Source organism: Meleagris gallopavo, chromosome 8 (genome assembly GCF_905368555.1).
Source record: "Meleagris gallopavo chromosome 8, MGAL_WU_HG_1.1, whole genome shotgun sequence".
NCBI classification, from domain to species: domain Eukaryota; kingdom Metazoa; phylum Chordata; class Aves; order Galliformes; family Phasianidae; genus Meleagris; species Meleagris gallopavo.
The window spans coordinates 31,161,064-31,182,930 of record NC_139411.1 but is presented as its reverse complement, the minus strand read 5'-3'; the positions used below and the strand labels follow the sequence as shown (position 1 = coordinate 31,182,930).

Below are 21,867 nucleotides of genomic sequence, written 5' to 3'. Positions count from 1 at the left end.
GTAAGAAATAACATATTATGTAGTATTATATAATATAAATAGATAAAATGCCTAAAATGATAAGTTGGCTCCATAGAAAAGGTGTCATATTTTAGAACAGTGGATGTGCATGAAAGAAAATACACGATCTTTGCACGCATACATTATTGAAATGTACACATGTAAAGCTGCCAAAAGCAAATAATTTAAAATTGCCCCAAATATATTCCTCAATCTTTAATTAGTATACACATGACTCTATCTTGCATACTTCCTGTTTTGCATGGAAATATAAATAGTCTTCAGTTTCTATGGAACATTTTTTACCACTGCAATGAGTTAAATAATACTTTGCAGCCAAAGCTCCTTTAGTTACCAAAAAAGTAGGTCATTAATGATGACATGGAAAAGCCAAGTTTTCTGCAACTTCTGTAAAGATGTGGAAATCCATACTACTAACCTCAGTTTGGCTGTGCTACAAACAGTAGCAAAACTGTGCAAATTTTCTGCAGCCCGTGCTCTGTCCTCAGAAACTGGGACCAAGGGCTGCATACACAAACTGTGATTGAAAAGGCAGAATAGAGAGTGGAGTAACAGATGTAATGCTTTCTCCTGCATGACTGGGCAACGGGAAGAAATACAATACACATGATGAAAATATAAGCTGGTATTTTCAACACAGGAGAGAGGATTCATATTCCACGTGAGCCAACTGCTGCACATTTCCTTCAGCACTGAATGGTATTTTGGAGGTATGAAGAAGATGAAAGATAAGATTTAATTCCGAGACAAATTGATTCCATTAACAACACTGGGTTGCATGTGTGCAGATGCCAGCACAGTGCATCCTAATCTGCTTGGAAGATGTTTCAGGGAGAACAAAAGTTGGGATCTTGCCAAGAAGAGCGAGGAAAAGGGCTACTGTTGAAACACGTCCTTCCTGGCGTGTCTCCCCTGTACCCCAGGAGATGCCCGTAGCTGGGTACATGCTATGTGTGGATTTGTATTGTTTGGGGCAACCAGGGAAGCTCGGATCTGTTCTAGAGAGGGATGCGAAAACATATTGCAAAAAGGTATATAATCCATCACACGTGGGATGAGGGTGATGAGACGCAGTTCCATTATATGTCAGCGTTTGCCCATGGCTCAGAGTGCCCACCCCATCCTGCATAGCATCTCCCAGGGATGGAAAAACTCTTTTGCTGGGAGGTGAAGGCTTGCTGCCAACTTCACTTTTCTTTGAATAAATGCTCCCTTGGATCAGCTGCACGGGGGACGGCTAAAGGAACTGCAAGGAGATTTCTGTGGAGCTGTGATCTGGGAAGAAAACAACAACAGCAAAGGGAAGCAGCGAGTGTGCCGTGCTGGAGGTCACACCTGCCAAGACAGCATCCTGTCCTGCCTTCTCCAGCGTGTCCATCCATCCGTCTGTCTGGCTGCCGAGCGCGGTGATCACATGCATCCCGCCTGCCCCCTCCCTCCCTCCCAGCCCTGTCCCGCTGCGCTGCACGGCTCCTGCAAACTCGCCCCAAGCAGAGGAACTTTCTGCAGACGGGCTTCTTCATCCCCCTCTGCTTCCCCTCCTGCCAAATAAAGTCTGGGGGCTTTGCTTTAACACTAAAAACTGATGATTGCCCTTAGGAAGAGAAGCTCATGCCCCTCTCAGCTGTTCCCCACTCTCTGTGCCCTCGGGCTGGCCGTGCTGGGGGGTCTGTCCTGGGCTGTCCCCATGGACGAACAGGATTATTATCTGCAAGAGATTAGCAACAGGGATCACTATTACTCCTTTCCATACCCCGGTGAAGAGTATTTTTCTTTCACGGAGCAACCCGGAGAGGAAGGAACTATCCGTGCTTCAGAGCCAGAGGAACACCCAGGGTTCAAACCGAGCAGGAAAGAGTTAAAACCGAAGAAAAGCAGCAAAAAAGGAAAAGCCATTCTTGAACCTCCACCAGGTAACTTTCCACCTCCTCCTCCAGAGCTCGGAGGCTCTGAATCTCACGCTGACTGTGACTTTTAACATTAATGAATATCCCGCTAATGGCAGTCTTGGTACTAATAACAATAATATGCTTGTGGTGGTGATGCTGGCAATGCACTATGTTTAATATCCTGCTGAACAGCTCTACAGAACTTTTACAGGCTTTTTAACCCCTTCCTCGTCAAGGGAAGACTTTTCGGATTGCTAACATTAATTATTTTGCACTCTAGATATGATGGTTTTCCTTCTTAATTGCACTTGACAGCTGGATTGCTGTGAGAGCTGCAGTTCTATGAGCAAATGAGGAGAGACAGATTCTGCAGTGTGGGCTGTCAGTAAACGCTGACACTTCGCTCTGTCCCCAGTTTCTTGAATATAAGAGAAGTTCCTGAGCTGATTTTGTTTGCAGTTGTGACTTTCTTTGAGCTTTTGCTTTAAAGCCCTCCAGAGGAAGATATGTAGACAGAGATTTTCTCTGAAATAGACCGAGTCACAGCAAGCTCACTGTTGTTATCAGCCTGTAAAGCATAGAAATTAAGCGACAACTAAGATTCCTTATTAAAAAAAAGACCACCTGCAATTTCCTTTGTGTTTTCTGCATGTGATTGGCTGAAAATATGCAAGCATTATTAAAATGTGTAGGAGCTGGGTCAGCTGTTGCCAGCCAGTCATTCCCATTAACAGCTAGTTGCACCACCAAATCTCACTTGCTTAGAACTGAGCTCCTCTTTACTTCAGGAAGAAACTTTTCATGGCAACAGCCAGAGCACGGGCATAAAGTTAGTAGTTCAGAGGCACTGCTGCATGCAGAGCAGCAAAACAGAGAGGCAAGAATTGTATAGGCATCAGCTTTTCCTTCTTGTATCTAGCCAATAGAATATACAGAATTTTCAATTGAAGGTTAATGTGGATAGAGATGAATTAGTTTTTGATTCACAAAGATTTTACAATAATAAATAGCGATAAGAAAATATTATCTGTGAAATCTTGAAGCTGTTTGTGGGGCAGCCAGAGATCACAGATGAGAGCAGGACAAGTGCCTTTATGGGGGAGCGGAGACATGAGACATCCATGAGCTTGGCTTCCTCACAGCCCAGCAGCTTTTTGGTCTCAAATACTGCTTATTTTCTATCTAATCTTGGGCACAGTGGATTTTTAAGCTACTGTCTCAGGTACCAGGATTGCTCTTCTTCAGAAGAGTAGAGGCAGCACCAGTTTCCCACCTGTAGAGGAGTATTCTGCAGGTTAGTTCTGCTTTTGCCTTTCCTGTTGGCTTTTTCCCAATTTCCCTGGCACCTTATCTACTCCAGAAAACGCAGTGGCAGCAATGAGGATGGCTTGTAATCTGTGAGGGCAATTTTCATTCATCGGCACAAACAGGTGCCCACCTTGCTGAGCACTTTGCAAGTGCAGAGAAGCAGCAGCTGTACCAATATCACCCTCCTTCACTGTGCATCACTCTTCCTTTCTCAACCTGATTTGTTTAATGCACTGCTGATAAAGCAGCACAAAATTCCAAGTCTATCCACCGCGAGAGCAAACTGAAGTCTTACAGGCATTCTGAACATGGTCATTCCTAACAAGATGGAATCACATTCCTTTTAGACATGGGAAATGATGGAATAAGAAAATTTAAACAAACCTTCCATAAACCCTCACAGAATACACTCCGTTGTGCACTGACCAATGGACTCATGCTGGATTAATCCCTTATTATCTGCTTTTTGCTTTCCACCCTACCTGACTCTGAGTTCAGGGAGATTTTATTTCTATGTTCAGCCCAATGTGCTGAACTCAGCCTCTTCCTCTATCTCAGCATAGATGGGCACAAGGCCAAGTATGGGAGAAACTCATGATGTGCCACCAAATTGCTGGGATCAGCTCAGTTGCTGCTGCTGCCACAGCAGCCATGTACTCTTTTTGACACAGCTCCCACCTACAGGAAGATGTTTTAGAGTCTGTGAGCTTTTGTACTGGTACCACATACAACAGATCCCCTCCACCAAACTTTTGCTCCAGCACATGGAGCCTTGACACCAACTCAACGAGTTGGTTGTTAGACCTGCTATAATATGGTGACATGCAATGCATTTCCTCAGGAGCAGCTGAGCTATTTTAACTGAAATAGCCCTAATAAAACCTATGCAGACACTCAGCAGAGTACGATTACTGTTTGTTGAAGAAGCAAGTAACTGAAGACAGGAGTCATATTCAAAAGGAAGTTTCAGGCAACTTTATCTGAGGAGAGTAATAAAAATTCTGGCTGTAGTATCAGAATTCTTTTCTTTTCCCTCTCCCAAAGACAAGAAAAGATACCACACAGCAGTCTGGCAAGGGCAAAGAGTAGATGTACAGGTCTAAGCAGTGCAGGGACACCAAAGCCCCATGTCGTGTCATTGGGTATCAGTTGGAATACGTGTACATCTGGAACCATGCAGAAGGGACTAAATAAGAAAACATGCCCGTAATTTCTCACATTCGGCCCTTGAGAAGGACAAATAGAAATATTTATGGTGATAACCAAACAGCCATGAACAGCAGCTACAAGTCTGGCTGTGTGAATATGTGTACATGTTGTATATATGCATATACATCCATATGTTTATACGTGTATCCAGAACTGGAATTAATTTACTGGACATGCAATAAACACAAGAATCTGCTTTTTGTGAGGCTCACTGGGAGCCGGGGCATGTGGAATTAGTTATTCTAACAAACAATAGGCTGGCTTGGAGCTGGGATGAAGGAGGCGGAGGGCTGGGGACGTGTGATCTGCCCTTTGGCTGAGCAGCTGGTACTGATCAGCCCAGGCTTGGAAACAAAGCTGAAATCAAACATAGCAGGCTGAAGGATGCAGCTCATAGCAGATAACACAGGCTCAGCTTATTTAAGCTAATTATTAAGTGTGAGAATACAAACATTTCAATCTGTGAAATGTTACGGTGGGAAAAATTCTATGGATGTCAGTGGGGTTGCAATGTCTGTATTTTGTTTTTGTTTTTAAAATATAGTTAAGAACCAATATTTGCAAAATACACGATTCAGATAACAGTAACATCAGCCTGCCTTCTTGCCCTGTAGATGACTCGGAAATGAAATGGTACCAGGTCATCCCTGGAAGGTAAACAGTCAGATTGACAGGTTTCTGTATATGCATATTTCAGTTTTCTAATTCCACCTTTGCTTTTTTAGGCCTTGATCCAAAGCCCATTCAAATCAGTGGAAAGAGTCTCATTAACATCAATGTTTTTCTTTTATGAGTTTTTCAATAGAATTTAATAAATGCCATCTCAGCCACCACCTGGGTGGTAAATCCCAACCAGCTCTGTCTGCCTACGGGCCAAAATGTAACCTCAGAGAGGTTTATGGGGCTGAGGTGCCCATGAACACGGCTTATAAATGCTTAAATGCTGCAAATTGCTCTCGATCAGTTCCCACTCTCATTCCTATTGTGCTTGAATTTGCCGCAGTTATCTCTGTAATTATATATTCCTTTACACTTTTGTTGCTTTTCAGCATAGCTATGAAATGATTTTAGAAAGACAATGCTAAAGACATCCTATTCTATATATCTGTTCAAGTCTAAGATTATACCATGCTTTCCAAAATACCATCTACAGAGCTTTCTTTGAGACCACCTATCAGGCTCACAGGGAGTGGAGAACATGGGGATGTACCAAACGTTGGCAAAAATTCTTCCTAGGAAACAAATTTGACTTAGACAATTATACTTGTGCTGATTCGTCTTCTGTCTATACCACAATTCTGATTGCTACTGGAAAATAAAGGAGAGGTGTTCATTTGTATGGCAGAGGTCAGAATGGTTTTTACTGATTTTTTTCACATTCTACAGGTGTTCCATTGCCTGATTTCAGGGCAATCCAAAATATGTCACGATTTTCTTCCTTGTCTGTTTCTTTCCCCAAGTTTGTTGAAACTCTTCAGATGCATCACTCTTCACTTGCCTCATATTTGTTTATTTTTGTGTAATATTGGCACTCACTCAACAACGTCTTTTTTTTGTTGTTGTTGTTAGAATTGTTTCTGTATATCTTGCATGGGCCAAGGTCTAGTGGAACCATGTATCAATTTTCAGCATCTGAGATAAGGCAGCCCATGATCCCATCAGACAGAGCTGGGAATAAAAAGATCTCTTTCATCATCACGAAAAGCAGGAGGATGAGCCTGGGGAACTCTGTTTTCTGTCAGGTTTTATGAGGCACGTGGACAAAAGGAAGTTTTAATCCGGTCTGAAAGGAGGTCAAGGAGAGGTGCTTCCTCCCAAGCAAAAATCTGCACAAAGGCAGGTTTTGACCAGATAGGTGCTGAAAGCTGCCTTCATTGGCATGTCCTATCAGTGGCAGTAAGTTAAGAATGCTGGGGGGAAATCGCTGCTCAGCTAGTGTCTGTGGAGGCAAAGAGAGGATAACATGGCCAATGTCATGAGATATTGTAGTGGACATGCAAAGTCACAGCTTGAAGCAGTGATTGAGCACCTGTTGGGAAGGCAGGGCCAACCCAGGGCAGCTCAGGTGCATGCAATACAGTTGAGTGACCAGAAGGGCTGGAGCCAGGATCCACCCCTTCCCAAACCTCATTTAAGGGTTGGCAGTGGAGGCAAGAGGATCTTGTTGGAGCTCCCTGCATACCTGAGGCCTTCTGAAGGTAGGCAGATTTTTTTTTGTTTATTTTTGTGCCTATGGCTTTTGTATTTGAGCAAATTCTTGTTTGCTGTAGGCTGGGACCTTGCTGCTCTGCTGTCGTTGCTGAGTTTTCCATTGCATTACCAATACGAGGCGATAAATGCTTAAGGAGAGTTCAGTGAGTGAATGAAAAGCTGAAACAAAGATGTTAACTGTGGAAAACTGGAAAGGTATTATAATCACAGAATAACTGAGGTTGGAGAAAGCCTCCAGGACCACCAAGTCCAACCCTTTCATGCCTGGAGACTGGTTCCCTCAGTGCTATAACTTCATGGTTTTTAAACATCTCCAGGAACAATGACTCCATCACCTCCCTGGGCAGCCTGCTCATTGATACAGAATGCAAGTGGATATCTGAGGAGGTGTGAAGTTAAGTACTTGACTAGATTGTGGTCTTATAGATAGTTAAAAGGGAACTTGTCCACTCTGGGGAGGAGATGAGAGTGAAAGACATTGAATGGATAACTGAAAGTACATAAGCAAAGGTTTCCAGCTAGAACAGAAGGAAATATAGAAGGAAGAGGTGCTTGTGCTTGCCAGAATTCTGGGGTTTGGGGTGGGATTAGCCGGAGATGAGACTGAATGGGAAAAGGGGAGATTTAAAATGGGTAGGCATGCTTCTAGGGTTAAAGGAAATCTAGGAGCAAGACAGCCATTAAAGTCAGTTTTCTGCAGGCGCTTGTTGAACTTTGCTGGCAAGCTGAAGATGGAGTAATGTCTCAGAGATCCAGTGAGGAAGAAGTCATTAGAAATGTTGGCAAGATGCATTTTAGTGGAATGCCAAAGCTGAAAGCCAGGCAGGGCAGGAGGCTGGCGGGGGTCTGAGAGAGAGCAGTGCCAGCAGCGGCTTTAGGCAATGTGCTAGGGAGCTCGGAGTGGATGGAGAGGGGAGAGATGAGCAGCAGCCAGAATACAGCAGGGATCGGGGGGACAGAGTAGAGGCTTTGGGCTTAGGGAACAGAAGGAGATGGTAAGGGTTATGACTGCACACAGGGGCTGATATGTGAGTGAAGGCTGTTCCGTGGTAGGTGACTTACATAGAAACCAGGAATGCTATCAGTGTTGCTGTTATATAACCCACTGGTATCTTTTGTCTGTAGCCTCGTAACTAGTTCCCATTCCTCAGTAGTCCAGAGAAAGTAAAGCACTCCTGTGACTTTAAAACTTCTGTAATGTAACTTTAAAACTTCCGCTTAAAATTCTTTGATTAGCAAGTTCTAAGAATGAATTTATAGAACCTAGATTCTCTTTGGAATATTTCCCATAGATTTTAATATAACATGTGTCATATCCTAATTGCCAGATGTGACTAGCAAAGCTGAAAACATCTGGCTTTTAATGAGTTTTTTTCATCTATCAACTTCTATTTTCTCCTCCAGAAATACGTAGAAAACATAACAGAACCATTCTGTTTAAGAGCCCATCCTTTAAAGAACGTTACAACAAAAGAGGACAAAGATGACTAGGAATGAATAATGAGCGGGGCCTTCAAAATTGGCCAAAACTTTCTGATTAACCACGTCTCCAATGAATAATATAACATGAGGAAAAAATGTAGAATAAATACATTTGATTATGCTAGAGAAAACCATTTTCTATGATAATTCTCCCAGTAAGCTTCTCTGAATTCAAACTAATTTTTAAGGTGAAAAAACAGCTCTTTAGAAGAAGGATGATTTCACTGAATAGATTTTAATAATATGAACCTGAGCCTAGACCTGTTCCTGAAATACCAACGTTTTATGAGTTACTTGTTATTTGAGCTCATTCTTGTTTTTAAAGTTATTCTCTGCTTATTGAGCTGGTTAGAGGGGTTCACTCTAAAGGCTCACAATCAAACCTCAATTATTTTTTGGTTTTGGCAGGCAGACTTCTGTCAGCTAGGTGGACTTAGGAACTATCAAAAAGATAAAGTAGTGGAATTTGAAGGTATGGTGCAGAAGTCATTTCTTGAATTTTTATAATCTGAGCCTTTTCTTTCTGGAGTTTTTGAGCCTTGCCCGATTCCTTGTCTACACAAGAAATGGACTCCTGGATTCACTGTCTAGGAATAGAGTTGAAATGTGACTGACATATTTACACAGAATAGCTGCTTGTGATTACATTAATACGATAATGCAAAGCATGCAATGGATCTGCACCTTCATGACGTTATGGCTTTTGGTATTGCTTGTTTTATAGCGTGCAGCTCTTTGAAATAAATGTACAAATATATGCTCTTATCACTCACTTTTGCTTATTCATGGGGAAAAAACAGATGAACAAAAAAACCCCAAAGTTCTGATGCAGCTGAAATTTAAAATCAAATGATTACCCACGCAAAACACTCCCATAGCCTTCACTCAGCTCAGACATTTCCCAAGAGAAAACAGAGGGATAGTAATAATCAGCCATGTTAGGTGCAGGCACCTTCAATTTTTCTGTACCTGGGAGATATCTTAGTGGATGGTTTGGTCCTTCTTAATTCAATAAGCCATGAGTTGAAGGGAGTCTGTTTTGGATTTGGCCATAGCCATGGTTGGTTGTAGCCGTCATATCTGTGCAGTTAGGTCTCTAATGTAGAAGTTAACTCTCAAAAACTTGCCTGAACACACTATCCGTGCCATGACAAGAAGAAAGGAAGTGGGAAAAGGGAAATAACAGGACACTCTGGGTGGTTGCTGTGTGTCGGAAGAGCTGGAGCACAACCAGAGAGGAGCAAGGCGTTTTATTCTCTGTGCAGTCAACAGGCAGTGCTAAATCAATTTGACAGGTGTAAAAGGAAGAGCGTTTCTCTTTTTTACTCAAAGCTAAAGATGGGCAACAACAAAAAAAGGTGAGAAAAACAAGAGGGGAATAAAAAAAATGCCAGATGGTGACTTGGAGAGTCAGTGTGCCTATGAAGACATCAGAGGAAGTGTGTGAGGATCATTTAAAGCATCGATACTTGGTACAGTTGATAATCTCTCTGTCTCTGTTTGAATTAAATTATAAAGCATGTTCTGGAGACTGAGATATCTAACTCTTCTTTTAGACATACAATAATTCCTTTCTGTGGGATAACGCTGATATTGGGAAGTAAGGATTTGTACTGTGTTATTATAGCATAAATGGAGACAAGATAAGGTTTTTATTCTTCATTTCCACTGTGAAATACATCATTTTTCTTAAACAAAAGGCTTTAGTGTGGCTGTCTGATTCTGGAGTGGTGTTTAAAGGAGCTGTCTTATATTCAGCCAGGTTCCCATTTATATTGTAAAATATATCTTACAATAATGTCTTCTAAAAAATTATACAAAATACTGATATTTCTGAATTGGAGGAGCATGTTTTACATTGGGAAGAGTGAACGACTTCATACTCTGACAGATAAGTGAACTGTAAATCCTCATTGCATTGTCTGTGTCAGGCTGAGCCTCAGTGCACCCACTGGGATTTGATATTGCAGAAGGTTGCAGCAAAGCTGGCATACTAGACCATAGCGAACTCCAGTAACTATTAGTCACAGCTGAAATGGAATATCTGATTATCTCATCCATTATTAGTGAGTACAGATATCAAAATAATTATCAGGTCTGAATTTCTCACCCTTTGAGTCCTACTACGTTTTTTTTCTTCACGTTTGCAAATGTTATCACAAATGCAGTACCTTTCTTGACTTTTGTTCTTGTTGGCTCTGCAAGATTGATTCCTCTATCTGGAACCTAAAAGGGAACCTGATAGGGAACCTCAAAAACCCAACTTGACTTTCAGATTTTTCTTTCTCTATGAAGACGTCCAGTAGTTCTGTGGTCTTTGCTGTCATCACGTTTGCCTTTTCACCGTTTCCTCATATGAACTCTGGAGAGCAAAGCAATCTCCTTCCCGGCCTCGTTTCAATGGAAGTTCTGTTGACAAGAGAGTAGAGAGCGAGGCCAAGTAGCTCCTGATTCCAACACATCTGAGATTTCCTGTAAGCTGCCTGATTGCACTAATCATTGTGGTGTGCTGGGAGACGTGGAGTTTGAAATGAGAGCAACTGAAAACCATCTCTTCCAACCTTTCCCAGAAATGAGAGTATTCTTATGTTTTCTTCTGAGAGGCTGTATTTTATGGTGATAGGTTTATGGCTCTGCTTTACAGTCAGGGTGCTCCTAAAACCTCTGTCTTATGAAGGGAAAAGTTCAAATTTTCTTTAAGAAGTTATTTCAAATCTGGATGTGAATGCTCCCTTACCTATGCTCTTACTAGTGAGCCTAATGCCCTCTTATGGCTTTCACTCCTTTTCCCCAAGATAATTTTCAAAAGTGTCATGAGTTTGTTCAATGCACAGAACAGAGGATTTCTGGACTCTAGAACTGAGTTCACCCCTTCTGAAGACTTTCATTGACCTACAGCAGAAACTTTGGTTTCAGCCAAAAGCCTTTTACATGTGGTTGCCTGAAGTAGAACTTAATCAGAAAATTCATATTGTCGAGGGCTTTGGTGTTTTTTTTGTTTGTTTCCTACATACTGAGAAGTTACAAAACACACTTCAGAAACAGAATGAAATTTGCCAACATGCACTGGACGGCAAGTACTCCCAAAGATAGACCCAATCTTATCCTACCAAGTGCTCAATCCACACTCTTAAGTGCTTCAAATTTCAAGCCAAAAATCCACTCAAAACTCTGCCAAAAGTATATCTGGGTTGTGAATGGCCTGCAGGTATGGAATTTCCCAGAGTGAACTTGGATTCTGATATGGTCCTGGGTGCACGTGGCCTAACAGCGTGGTGCCTACCCTAGTCCTCAGTGTGTTTTGCTCGGCCCAGATTAGGAGGCTTCTCTTAAGGTGGGTTGAGAGTGATGTTAGTAAATATAGGGCTGATGTGAGGGATGGATGAACAGCCAGAGGCAGTCCTAGCCAGGGCCCTGGGCATATCACAAGATGAAGAGAAGAATTCCTTATAGGTATTAGGTCAGATGTGTTACCCTTAGGCTCCTCTACATAGTTTTGGATCCCATTGGAGGACTGCAGTCCAGATGTCTTCCAGGCTCCCTTCAGAAGCATCTCACATCTGGCTCAGTTCCTTCACATCAGGTATTCCATCAGTAAGTGTAATTGACAAAAAGAGGCTCCCAAAATCTTATTTCTCTCTTGTAGAGGAACAGATGATTGAGAAATCGTATAGAGATGCAAAGAGCTTTGAGTCTTCTTCTAAAGACCTTTGCTTGTGCTGCCGTAGTGAGGTACTACAGAGACCCAGAGATGGGTGGGATGCACACAGCTCGGGAGAAAATGGGACTGAGATAAATTCTTCTGAAGTCACAAGGAATAGCATCTGTTCTGTCTGAATGATCAAATTGTTCATTTATTTAAAAAAAAAAGTAAATATGAAGGTTAATATACTCTAAATCTTTTTTTTTTTTTCTTCTCTGCAAAGTTCTTGCTTGGTACCTAGGATCTGGAAACTCTATAAAGAAAAAAGGATGATCTCTGCTTGCAAGCAACAGTTCAAGTCCACAGTGAACAAAGAACAAGACTCTCATCCAGCAAATGAATGCATTCAGTGTTATTTTAAGCTATTAAATGAAAAGGAGGAAAAAATTCTTGTGGATCTACTTTCTAAATAATCCAAATCATGACAAAGGCTAGTAATATGTGGAATGCAAACTGCTGTAGACACATCTGAATTGTTTGACATTGCTAATAATATGCAGAAAGCAAATATATACTTTATGTTTTTTAATGCTTGGATGCCAGTCAAATGGCAATGACTGAGAGAGTCCATACGCTCTTCTGAGAGGGCTAGAATGGGAAACCTTTCAAAGTGTAATTAAAATGCTAGGATGAAAGTTATGCAGCTAAAATGCCACTGAGATCTTTGAAAGCATGGAGAGAAAATAGCATACAACTGTTTTTCTGCAAAACTTCCTTATTTCTATTCATTAATTCTGAACTAATTTTTTTCCTCCCAATTAACGAGTTGAAAAACAATTTGTTATGCTCATGGAAGCTTGCCTTGAAACTTTTTCTATTCCACTGCTTTCCAACTGCAGAATTCCTATGCCCACTAAATGCTTCTAGCTCCTGTGGGTGGCTGGGAGGGTGGACGTTCTATGGCAGTGACTGATTTACTGATAAATCCCAGATCGTGGCCTGAACGTTTCACATCAGCACATTCAATCTTTGCATTTGAAAAGAGTCTGTTGGAAACACTGTGGAATACTGCTACTGTGAGACTTGTGTGAGTAATATCTATTAGGGACGAGCAGTATATACTGGGATTTGTCTGAATGCATTCCAAGGATCCAAAGGATAGTAAGGGCATGTCTTTTAGTGTGAGCCTTAAAGAAGAACGTATGTATGCACGCATACAATTTTAAACTCATGAAAAACTTGTATTTGATGTCATTTGAAGACTCTGACACACTCAGCTTTGCATCATGGAGCCTTCCTATGTGCCAAAGATCTGGCCTGTGATTAAGTGCCTTTTCTGGACCAGAGCAGTGTTTTTAAACAAAGCAGAGAAGATGTTTAGACAGAATGAATTTTGGGAAACTTTTTGTGGGCTGCACAAAGCTGCGAGTTCATAGGAAGCTGGAATAAGGTGGAAGGACCTCTGGACACTCAGCCATTTGGATTGGAGAGGTGCCCACTGTTTGAGATGTTTGTCTGAACCTTGGTTGAACTATTTCAGCTCCTTTACTTTCTAGCATGGATCTGGAGCTTTGTAAGAGCCTCCCTGCAAAACCTCTCCAATCCGTTCAGAAAAACGGAGTGCCATGCCTTTCAGCATTTCTGCAGGCAGGAAGACCAGAGGTCTGTAAAAATGTTGAGCCCTCAACATTTACAAGATATCAGTGGAACTCTTAAGATCACAGAATCCTGGTACTTGGTCTTGAAGCATTTTTTCCTTTAACTTCACTAAGTTGTTTATTTCATGGCTAGCTTAAGGGCGGATAGAGATGGGGAGATGCAATGGATGGCCCACAGTGTGTTTGAACTCTGCTTTCAGGGTGCACCAGCTGGGACATAGGGTATGCTAAAGGAAGGGAGAAAGCTTTGTTATGAGTTCCTAAATGTTTTTAGGATTTCCAGTTGTAGCCAAAGGACGTCCATTGTTCTGTGAGTGCTCCTGGCAAATTTCTCATCCCATCACTAAAAGTGTTTCCATGTTCAAGACTCTAATTGTGTGAACTATTTCTGATGTTCTAGTATGGTATTAGAGCTAAGCTTGGAGGGGAGGAAAAAAAAAAAGAAAAGGAAAAAATTCACCAGAAAGAATAATTAAGTAAAGAGCAAACAAGTCAACTGAATTTATTTTTTTTTCTTCTACCGTGCTCAGGAAAATACAAACATTCCTTCTTAAGGGCTGGGAAGGAGCACGTGGTTTGAAATCAGGTTAAATGTAAACACATAACTTTCTTTCCAAATCATTGTCTGAGAAACAGCTCCAGGCACTACGGTGACTCCTATGCTTTTTGAGGAGAGTTTGCTCTTACTAATTCTTCGTATTATTTCATAAATAGTAGTAACAACAGATGTGATTTTGGGGAAAAAATGTGTAAATGTCTAAGCTCCCTGCTAGAGCAGACACACCGTGTCTCTGTAACACCGAGCCTTACTCTGTAAAAAAAGGTTTTAAAACCAAGTTGGATGGATTTTAGGTATTTCCTGTCACAGGCTCTCTATATAGGTCAAGTATTCAGCCCAGATGTGCAACCTGGAGGAGGGCTGGGCTGCAGCTGAGAGCAGCCTGCATGGGGTGATGGCTCACAAACAAACCAGTGAGCATTCCCATCACTCCATGATGGTTCCTCGTGATGGGCAGCCCCACTGTTGCTGCTGTAGGAAGAGGGACAGCTCAGTGCAGGGAGATGCTGCATGTACAGTTAGGTGCTGGGGTGATGATGGTTGGCTCTGCTGAGTTGCCCAGCCCACCTTTGGGAATCTTTTTGCTTTGTGCATGGAGATGTGTTTGCAGTTATGTGTTTGACAACACAGAGGGGAAGGGGATTTTAATGCTGCTTATTGGCCACATATCCCTTGGAAAGACTTAAAACTGGCAGCGATTTGTTTTTCATAAATCAACAGAGGAAGAATGACTCTTAAGAAAAGTGGTCACAGGTATCATTACAGACACAGAATACTTCTACGTTCTGTTGGTAAATGTGTATTTTTAGTTTTAATCGTGAAAAAAAATGAAAGCTGACATTTCAACTCACAGTTAAGATGACTAATGACTGTCTGCTGCCTAGAGGCACTGCTCCTACTGCTCCATGGTGCTGGCACTGAAGCTTGCTGGCTCCCACCGAGAGCTAAGTCAGAGAGCTAAACTGGTAGAAAACAGCCCTCTCTGGAACCCAAAAGTGAATAGCAGAGTGATTCTATCTTCATCACTCGTTCACTTGGCTTAGGCCTTAGACTGCTTCATCAAAGGAAGCTAATGCATCTGTTTTGAGATCATATTCAGCATACTTTCCATCTTTTTGGAATGTCAAAGAGTCTATTCTAGAGCTTAAACTTGATTAAAAGTTGAATGGCATTAAGTGGAGATGGAACAGATGACATTTAAGGAGATTCCTTCCAACTCAAATGATTCTGTGATTCCTTGAAGTACTGCTTACTGGAAGGTGGCACATTTCAGTCTTTCTCAAGTGTAAATCGAATACTTAAAAATTGAGGCAACAGTAACTGTGGCAATAAGATGTAATGGTTCATTACTGCTATAAAGAACTCTTTTATAATAGTTCAGTTTTTTTCTGCTTGATGTCTGTAGGCTTCGTGTGTGTGCTAGGAAGAGAGAGAGAAGGTGGTGGGACTAGATGACCTTAGTGGTCTTTTCCAATCTTCCAATCCAATGTGTCTACTGCATGTTATCAGTGATAACATTCATTTCAGTGAAGTTACATGTTTGTAGAGAGTGGAGTTGTCTGTATGAATTTCACTACCAGGTCTGGTATAGCTCCAGGTTTGCCTCAGATTAAAGCTTGTAGAACACTTTGTAGATGCATGTTTCCAGGAGCCAAAGTTTAGGCAATTTTTCATCTTATGCATGTTTGAAGAACTTCATGCTTATGCTGTTCTCTGTACAACTGCACAGTGAGTGAGCTATATCTAGTGATGACTGTATACAGTTACTGCTTCAGCTTCCGCAGGAGCAGAGAAGAAATTGATTGCATCATAAGACACTCTTTATACAACTGTTTTATGCAGTTGTACGCTTTCTGGTAAAATAGACTCAAGTGGAATTGTTAAAATTTGTTAAACTTTCGCACTTCAAAAGTGTCTTGTTTATTGGGCCACAGAAGGATCTGATGATAGCAGGTACTTGTCTTGCTTTTTTTTTTTACTTGTTAATGGTATTTCAAGTCTCAATGTTTATTTTTAATAGCTACAATTATGTTCTTATTGTAGAATCTTTGGTCCTGCAGTACACCTCAGTGATTTGATACTTTAAGCTATTTTTGGCTTGAGCACATTGGATTGATACGCATTTTAATGGCACTTCTAGTCCTATACCCTGCTAGCCTGCAAGCAGTCCGACTGCTTTTTCTCCCTTGTTTGTCTAAGTCTGTTTGTTTAGATCTGGGAAGAAAAGAGTGGTTTTCATTTCGACGGCTGTATTCAGTTTTGTGGCTTTAGTTGGAATTACAGAAAGTCTTCATCCTGTACTTCAGAAAAACAGAGGAGACATTTTAAATGAATAACACACAAGTCAATGTTACTCAGTGCTTATAATAAAAAGAAGTGATAGAACACTTTTTGGTTCTTCAAGGGGATGTTTATTTCCCAGAGCAACTAAATACATGTATTCCTTTGTACAGAAAGTGGAGATCGTGGGTACCAATGAGAGCTCACCATGTTACAAGGACTCGGAAGCTTTCCTCAGGCTATGCCTGTGGTGATACTTAACAGCTCTAGACAGTAATAGCACTGAACACTGCTTGTTATCACATCAGTTCTTTTGTCAGGGCTTTGTAGCTATGACTGTGTTGGGAACATGCAGCTGTGTGACTCCCACTCCCCTCCTTCCCCATGTCAGCTCACTGTAGCTAGTGTTCCCATGGACAAGAAGAGTGGGAATTTTGGTGCCTGCCTGCAGGCCTTCTTTTTCTCCACCTTTTTCTTCTCTTATGGATGGATGGGCTTGGCTGCTGCTTCTTAAGTTCTTGGGTACTTTCTTCTTAAGCTCTTTACTGTGAGAGTGGTGAGGTGCTGGGACAGCTGCCCAGAGAGGTTGTGGATGCCCAGTCTCTGGAGGTGTTCAAGGCCAGGTTGGATGGGGCACTGGGCAGCCTGGGCTGGTATTAGATATGGAGGTTGCTGGCTCTGCATGTGACAAGGGGTTGGAGCTTGATGATCCTTGATGTCCCTTCCAACCCAAGCCATTCTATGATTCCCACCTCCCAGAAGGACCACAGGCAGAAAGATCCAGTTGCAGGAGAAAAACTAGGAAATGTTTCTTGTGTTCAGGCACGCGGACACCATGTGTGGAGGGCAGGGATCCTGTACTGCCCGCATCACAAATCATGCCATCTCTTAGGTAGAATGTATGACAGTAGCAGCAGGCAGCTCTGGGGAGGCTACATGGCGTCTAGAGTGTAGCTGAGCCTCCTGAGTCTGAAGGTCTAGGCAAGAAAACTCCTAGAGAACAGGCTCTCTGGAAATTCCTGCCTCCAACTGTGCCAGGAATAATAGTTACTCTTCCTGTTAATTGTGCTGTTTGTCACAACGAGAACAATCTGGGTGTGTGAGGGAAGAAAACTGTGTGGTAATAAAAAAAAAAGTGTACTTTCCAAAAAAAGTTTGATTTCATGTCAGATATGACCTAAGGATCAAAATAATCCTTAAATTATTCTTTAATTGCCTTGAATTGCTGAGTTTTCCCTGAACTTCAAAGGCAAGAGAGGAAACTCTTCTACTTTTGCATAGTCTGCAGCCTTTTGGCAGATGACTGATTCCTGCATCAGTCAGCATTTAGGTGGCAGGAAGGAAGTGTGAAAGTTTTCCTTTTCTGTGAGTCACAAAAGGGCTGTGAGGCTGAGGACACAGCTTTGGTGGCCTTGGAGACTCTGAAAAAGGGTTGTAATGAAGAAAAGTATCTGATCATCCAAAATAGCTGAAAGGTATCAGATGGGTGGCATTTCACTGAGGCTCTGCCTTCACCTGGAGCCCATGAAAGTGTTCCTCTTGAGCTAAGGAGGCTTTGGCTCAGACCTCATATCAAAGCAGGCTTTTGTGGTTTCCAACTTAAGGTGTTCATTGTTTGTTTTAAATATTCAACAGGAACCATTTGAAGTGCATGCTGCAGCACTGTAATAAATCCAGCCCTCTTCTCATACAACCTCTGACACTTTAAACTCCTGTGCAGTGTATTCTGCTTGTACAAGAAACATACACAGTTTTGATGCAGCATTAGAGTGCAATTAATGTTGTCTCTGGATAGGAAAATACGGCATCAACTCAATCCTTTGATTGATCTTTGGTCTGGGACTGTAATTCAGCTTATTTAACTTCTGCCTAGGAGATTTGATGTTTGCTTTGTTCTTTTGGTGCTCAAGGAATGGGTTTATAACAAAAAGCAAATAAATGCAAAGTGTGTTTGCCTGAAGAACCTTTATCTGTCTTTACTTCTTCAGTTAATCTGCTGGACTGAACTCAGGCCAGAAAACAAACTAGAATGCATTAATATCAGTACTTTGTGAACATAGGAACTGCTCAGACTGAAACCTTCGGAGCTGTTTCCAGGGAAAAGCTGGGCCTTCCCAAGTATAGAGTATGACTCATGAACATCTGTGAGAATGTCACACTTCCACAACCACATCTTCAAAACAGCAAAATTTAGCCACCCCATGTCTCCCTACAAATGGCTTAAGACTGTAAATATAATGCTTTTTTTTAACATGGAGAACCTTTTCCTGTTTAAGTCAGCCCCCGTAAAGACTGTCTGTGACAGCCAAACAACCAAAATGCACTGTTTGCAGGCAGCAGCTCAGCAGAAATGTTCTCTTGCTTGTATTTCACCTTTCAGGTGCATTGCTGTTTTAAAATACTTTGCATAACTGAGAGCTAAGTCTTATTAGAGACATGGGAACTAGAGTTTCCTTAACAAGTTCCCACTATTGGGAGATGAATCATAAGCCACACATTCCATAGGAAAAGCTAATAGTGTTAGACTTATTTAATAAGCTTCATTAAGAATTTTTGTTAAAAACTACAAGGGTCTGAAATTGGAAAGACTAAAACTGGATCAAAATAGTAAGAATAATATAAGTGTTAGAGTTTTCATCCCTCAAAATATGTTTGTGGGCTTAACTAACCTATTATAGTAGCTTCATACATTTGCAGCAGCTTTTCTACCTGTGTTTAAGCATTTTATGTAAATGGAACCCAAATTCTGCTTCTACTTTGGGATGACCCAGAAAGAGAAATAGGGAATCGGAAGCTGAAATGACAGCTGCCTTATGATATGTGATTTTGCCATGAGCGCCTGAGCATACCGTGTCAGAAGGATGAATTTTTTTAGTCCCCAGAGAATGAGGTTTCTGGAGAAGGGATGTACCTGCAGCCAAGTTAGATAGGCAAACTCACACGCTTGGTTTTTGTTTCAGGTTGGATGTTAGGAGACATTTATTCTCAGAGTGTTGATGCAGTGGCACAACTGCCCAAGAAGTGGTGGGATCATCATTCCTGGATTTAGGAGCCATGGGGATGTGGCACTGAGGAATGTGGGCATGGTGGGAGAGGCTGGAGTTGGGCTTGGGGATCTGAGAGGTCTTTTCCAGCCTTAAAGATGCTGTGGTTCCATGACTGACTCTATGATAAAAGCAGTAGGTTGCTATCAGAAATAGCAACCTGATGCACGTCCTGCTGGCACCACATGTGCAATATGGGCTTTTGATTCTTTAAACTGACCATTGTTGTTTCTAGAGATACTTAATTGTCCGTTGAGAGAACTTGGCCTGTGCTGTGTTACTGGAAATTGTTCTGGCAGTGTATGCTTGGATGCAAAATGCACGACCTGAAGAAATCGGTTACACTGTAAAGGTCATGAGGTCCTTTTCATAGTAAAAACCTGATCCAACTTCTATAAGAACAGTGGGAGTTCTTCCATTGACTCTGGTGGTGCTGGCTCAAGCCCCTAGTGCAAAGCCATAGATGTCAGCAGCAACAAGGAACTGTCCTGGCTCTAAAGCCATTCTCTGCATAGAGAAATTCTCTGTCAACTTGTCGTCAATGCTGCCTTGTCCTCTTCCTGCCTATCTCTACAGTGTAACTTCCTTTCTCCCCAAACAAACATTTCAAAGGACAAGGGGGTTCTTAGATATTTTAAAGCGAGGAAGCTCCTGGAGCTAAAACACATTGGAATCATAAGGAATAACTCGTTAGCCAGAGTGCATCCTGCCTCCAAACATCAGGGAGCCTGTCAGACAGCACTGGGCTGATATTTCTCCATTTCCAGAGCTGAGAGTGAGGAGTTAGACAAGCCCAGACTGGTGTAGATTGAAAAGGATTAGTGATATGGCTCCTAAAAACGTAAGTAAAAAAGGGAATGTGCTCCTCCTGTTTTTCATTCCATTTAAAAAAATGATCAGGTTCTTAAATTGATGGGAAACGTTCTTTAAATACAACAATCATTTGTCTGCTGTGCTTTTTAAAAGATAATAATTTCCTAAATGCATTCCCATTAGATACCAGAGCTGTAGAGACAATCCGTGCTCACCCGGACATCTTCATTTGGACCAGCAGAAAATAAAATAAATGAGTGATTTAGGAAATAAAGATGAACAAGAGTGTTCTCTTTGCCCTGTTCATACATACATCGTCTATTTACAACATTAATCTGCATTTCCAAGGATGTCTGCTGATAATTTTATCACAAAGAATCGTTAATCTTGCAGGAGATTAACTATAACTATGCTGCAGGTGTAAGGACAAGCAAGATGGTTCTGTAGAGGGTGGTGGTATTTTTCTTTTTGAGCTGAGTTTCAGTGGAAGATGCAGCATCGTTAGGGCATGGCTATCCTGAGGCTGAAACTGCTTTCAGGCCTGGTTTATTATCTCTGTACACAGCCAAGCTGAGATTACAGCCTGAGGTGGTGCTGGCTGCACCTTCAGCTAGTCCTCCTGGTACAGGCAAGACCCAAGTCATAATGGGTCAATTCAGATTGCCAGAAATGAGCTGGGGATTGAAGGTAACTCCTGCATACTTCAAGGAAGAGGTGATGGCTCACAATGCCACACTTTGGAAAACAATCATCTTCCATCTAGCTAGCAGAAACAAAACTGAAAATCATGAACATGGAGATATAATTAGCGAATCTATTTTGAATTGGAACCCCCACTAGATCACTGTTCAAGAGGCAAATATTATGTCTGAATCCATACCCTGCCTCTTTTTAGGTCTTGGAATTAATTAATTTGATCCAGACACCTTGTCAATGTGTTGTTTTTAAAGTAATACTCACTCATGGTTGAAAATTGCACGTGAAATCATGACTGGATACAGCCCAGAAAGAGAGAGATGCCCACACCTCAGCCTCTTCCCCAAACCTGCAGGGTGAATGCTTGCTTTTCTGCCAGTGAGAAACATAAATATGTTGTTGGATTTTGTTACCACATTTTTATGTACACAGCATTTGGATTAAAATGCTGAATTTCCTATATTTTCAAATTCCTTTTTCAACTAGTTAAAGAAATGACAAAATAATTGGGTCGTTGCTTGTTGAATCTATAACGTAAAGCTGTTCTGGTTGCTTATGCTTCCCCACGTCTAAAGCTTTTGTATGTGTTTTCCTAACTGGCATTTAGACAGTCTGCATGGCAGTTTTCATTGCTATATGGAAAGCTTCTCTAAATTACTTAGAATATAAAAATTAATACTTTCAGAAGTGCAGGCTTAGCCATAAAGCACTTTATTTTCCTGTGTATTTCCTAAAAATAATTAGTTTGTCTGAATTACCCCTAGAGGAGTTAAGAAAGCTTGTGAGGGAGGACAAACTAATGCAATAGTGTAGATAAACTGAAATTCACAGTATGAATTATATATTTTTTTTTTCTGTAGTGTAATGGTAACTTCAGGTTGATTGTATGACACTGTAGGGATTAACTTGGACTTAATCTGATGAGCTCATACTGAGAACTTTGCAGTCACCATCTCTGTACGTTATAGGTCAATTATTTGGTCCAAGATGTTTCTCAGTGTATCTCTTTATTGATGATGGAATTTGTATGTCTGTGGAAGGAATGAATATTTCT

The 21,867-nt window shown here is 41.5% G+C and overlaps 1 protein-coding gene across 3 annotated transcripts in view; it reads left to right on the top strand.

Moving 5' to 3' along the window:
* Positions 1 to 1,429: 1,429 nt before the first annotated feature.
* CPXM2 (carboxypeptidase X, M14 family member 2) overlaps positions 1,430 to 21,867 on the top strand; it is a 64,616-nt gene continuing 44,178 nt past the window's right edge. The window contains exon 1 of one of the 3 annotated variants that reach the window (XM_085229929.1): positions 1,430 to 1,934. In XM_085229929.1, coding sequence (XP_085086055.1) covers positions 1,607 to 1,934 — 328 coding nt within the window. In that variant the 5' untranslated portion in view covers positions 1,430 to 1,606. Of the gene's footprint in view, positions 1,935 to 6,375; positions 6,626 to 21,867 lie in introns of those variants that run through there. The other 2 variants (XM_003208224.5, XM_085229928.1) reach the window with 2 other exon arrangements.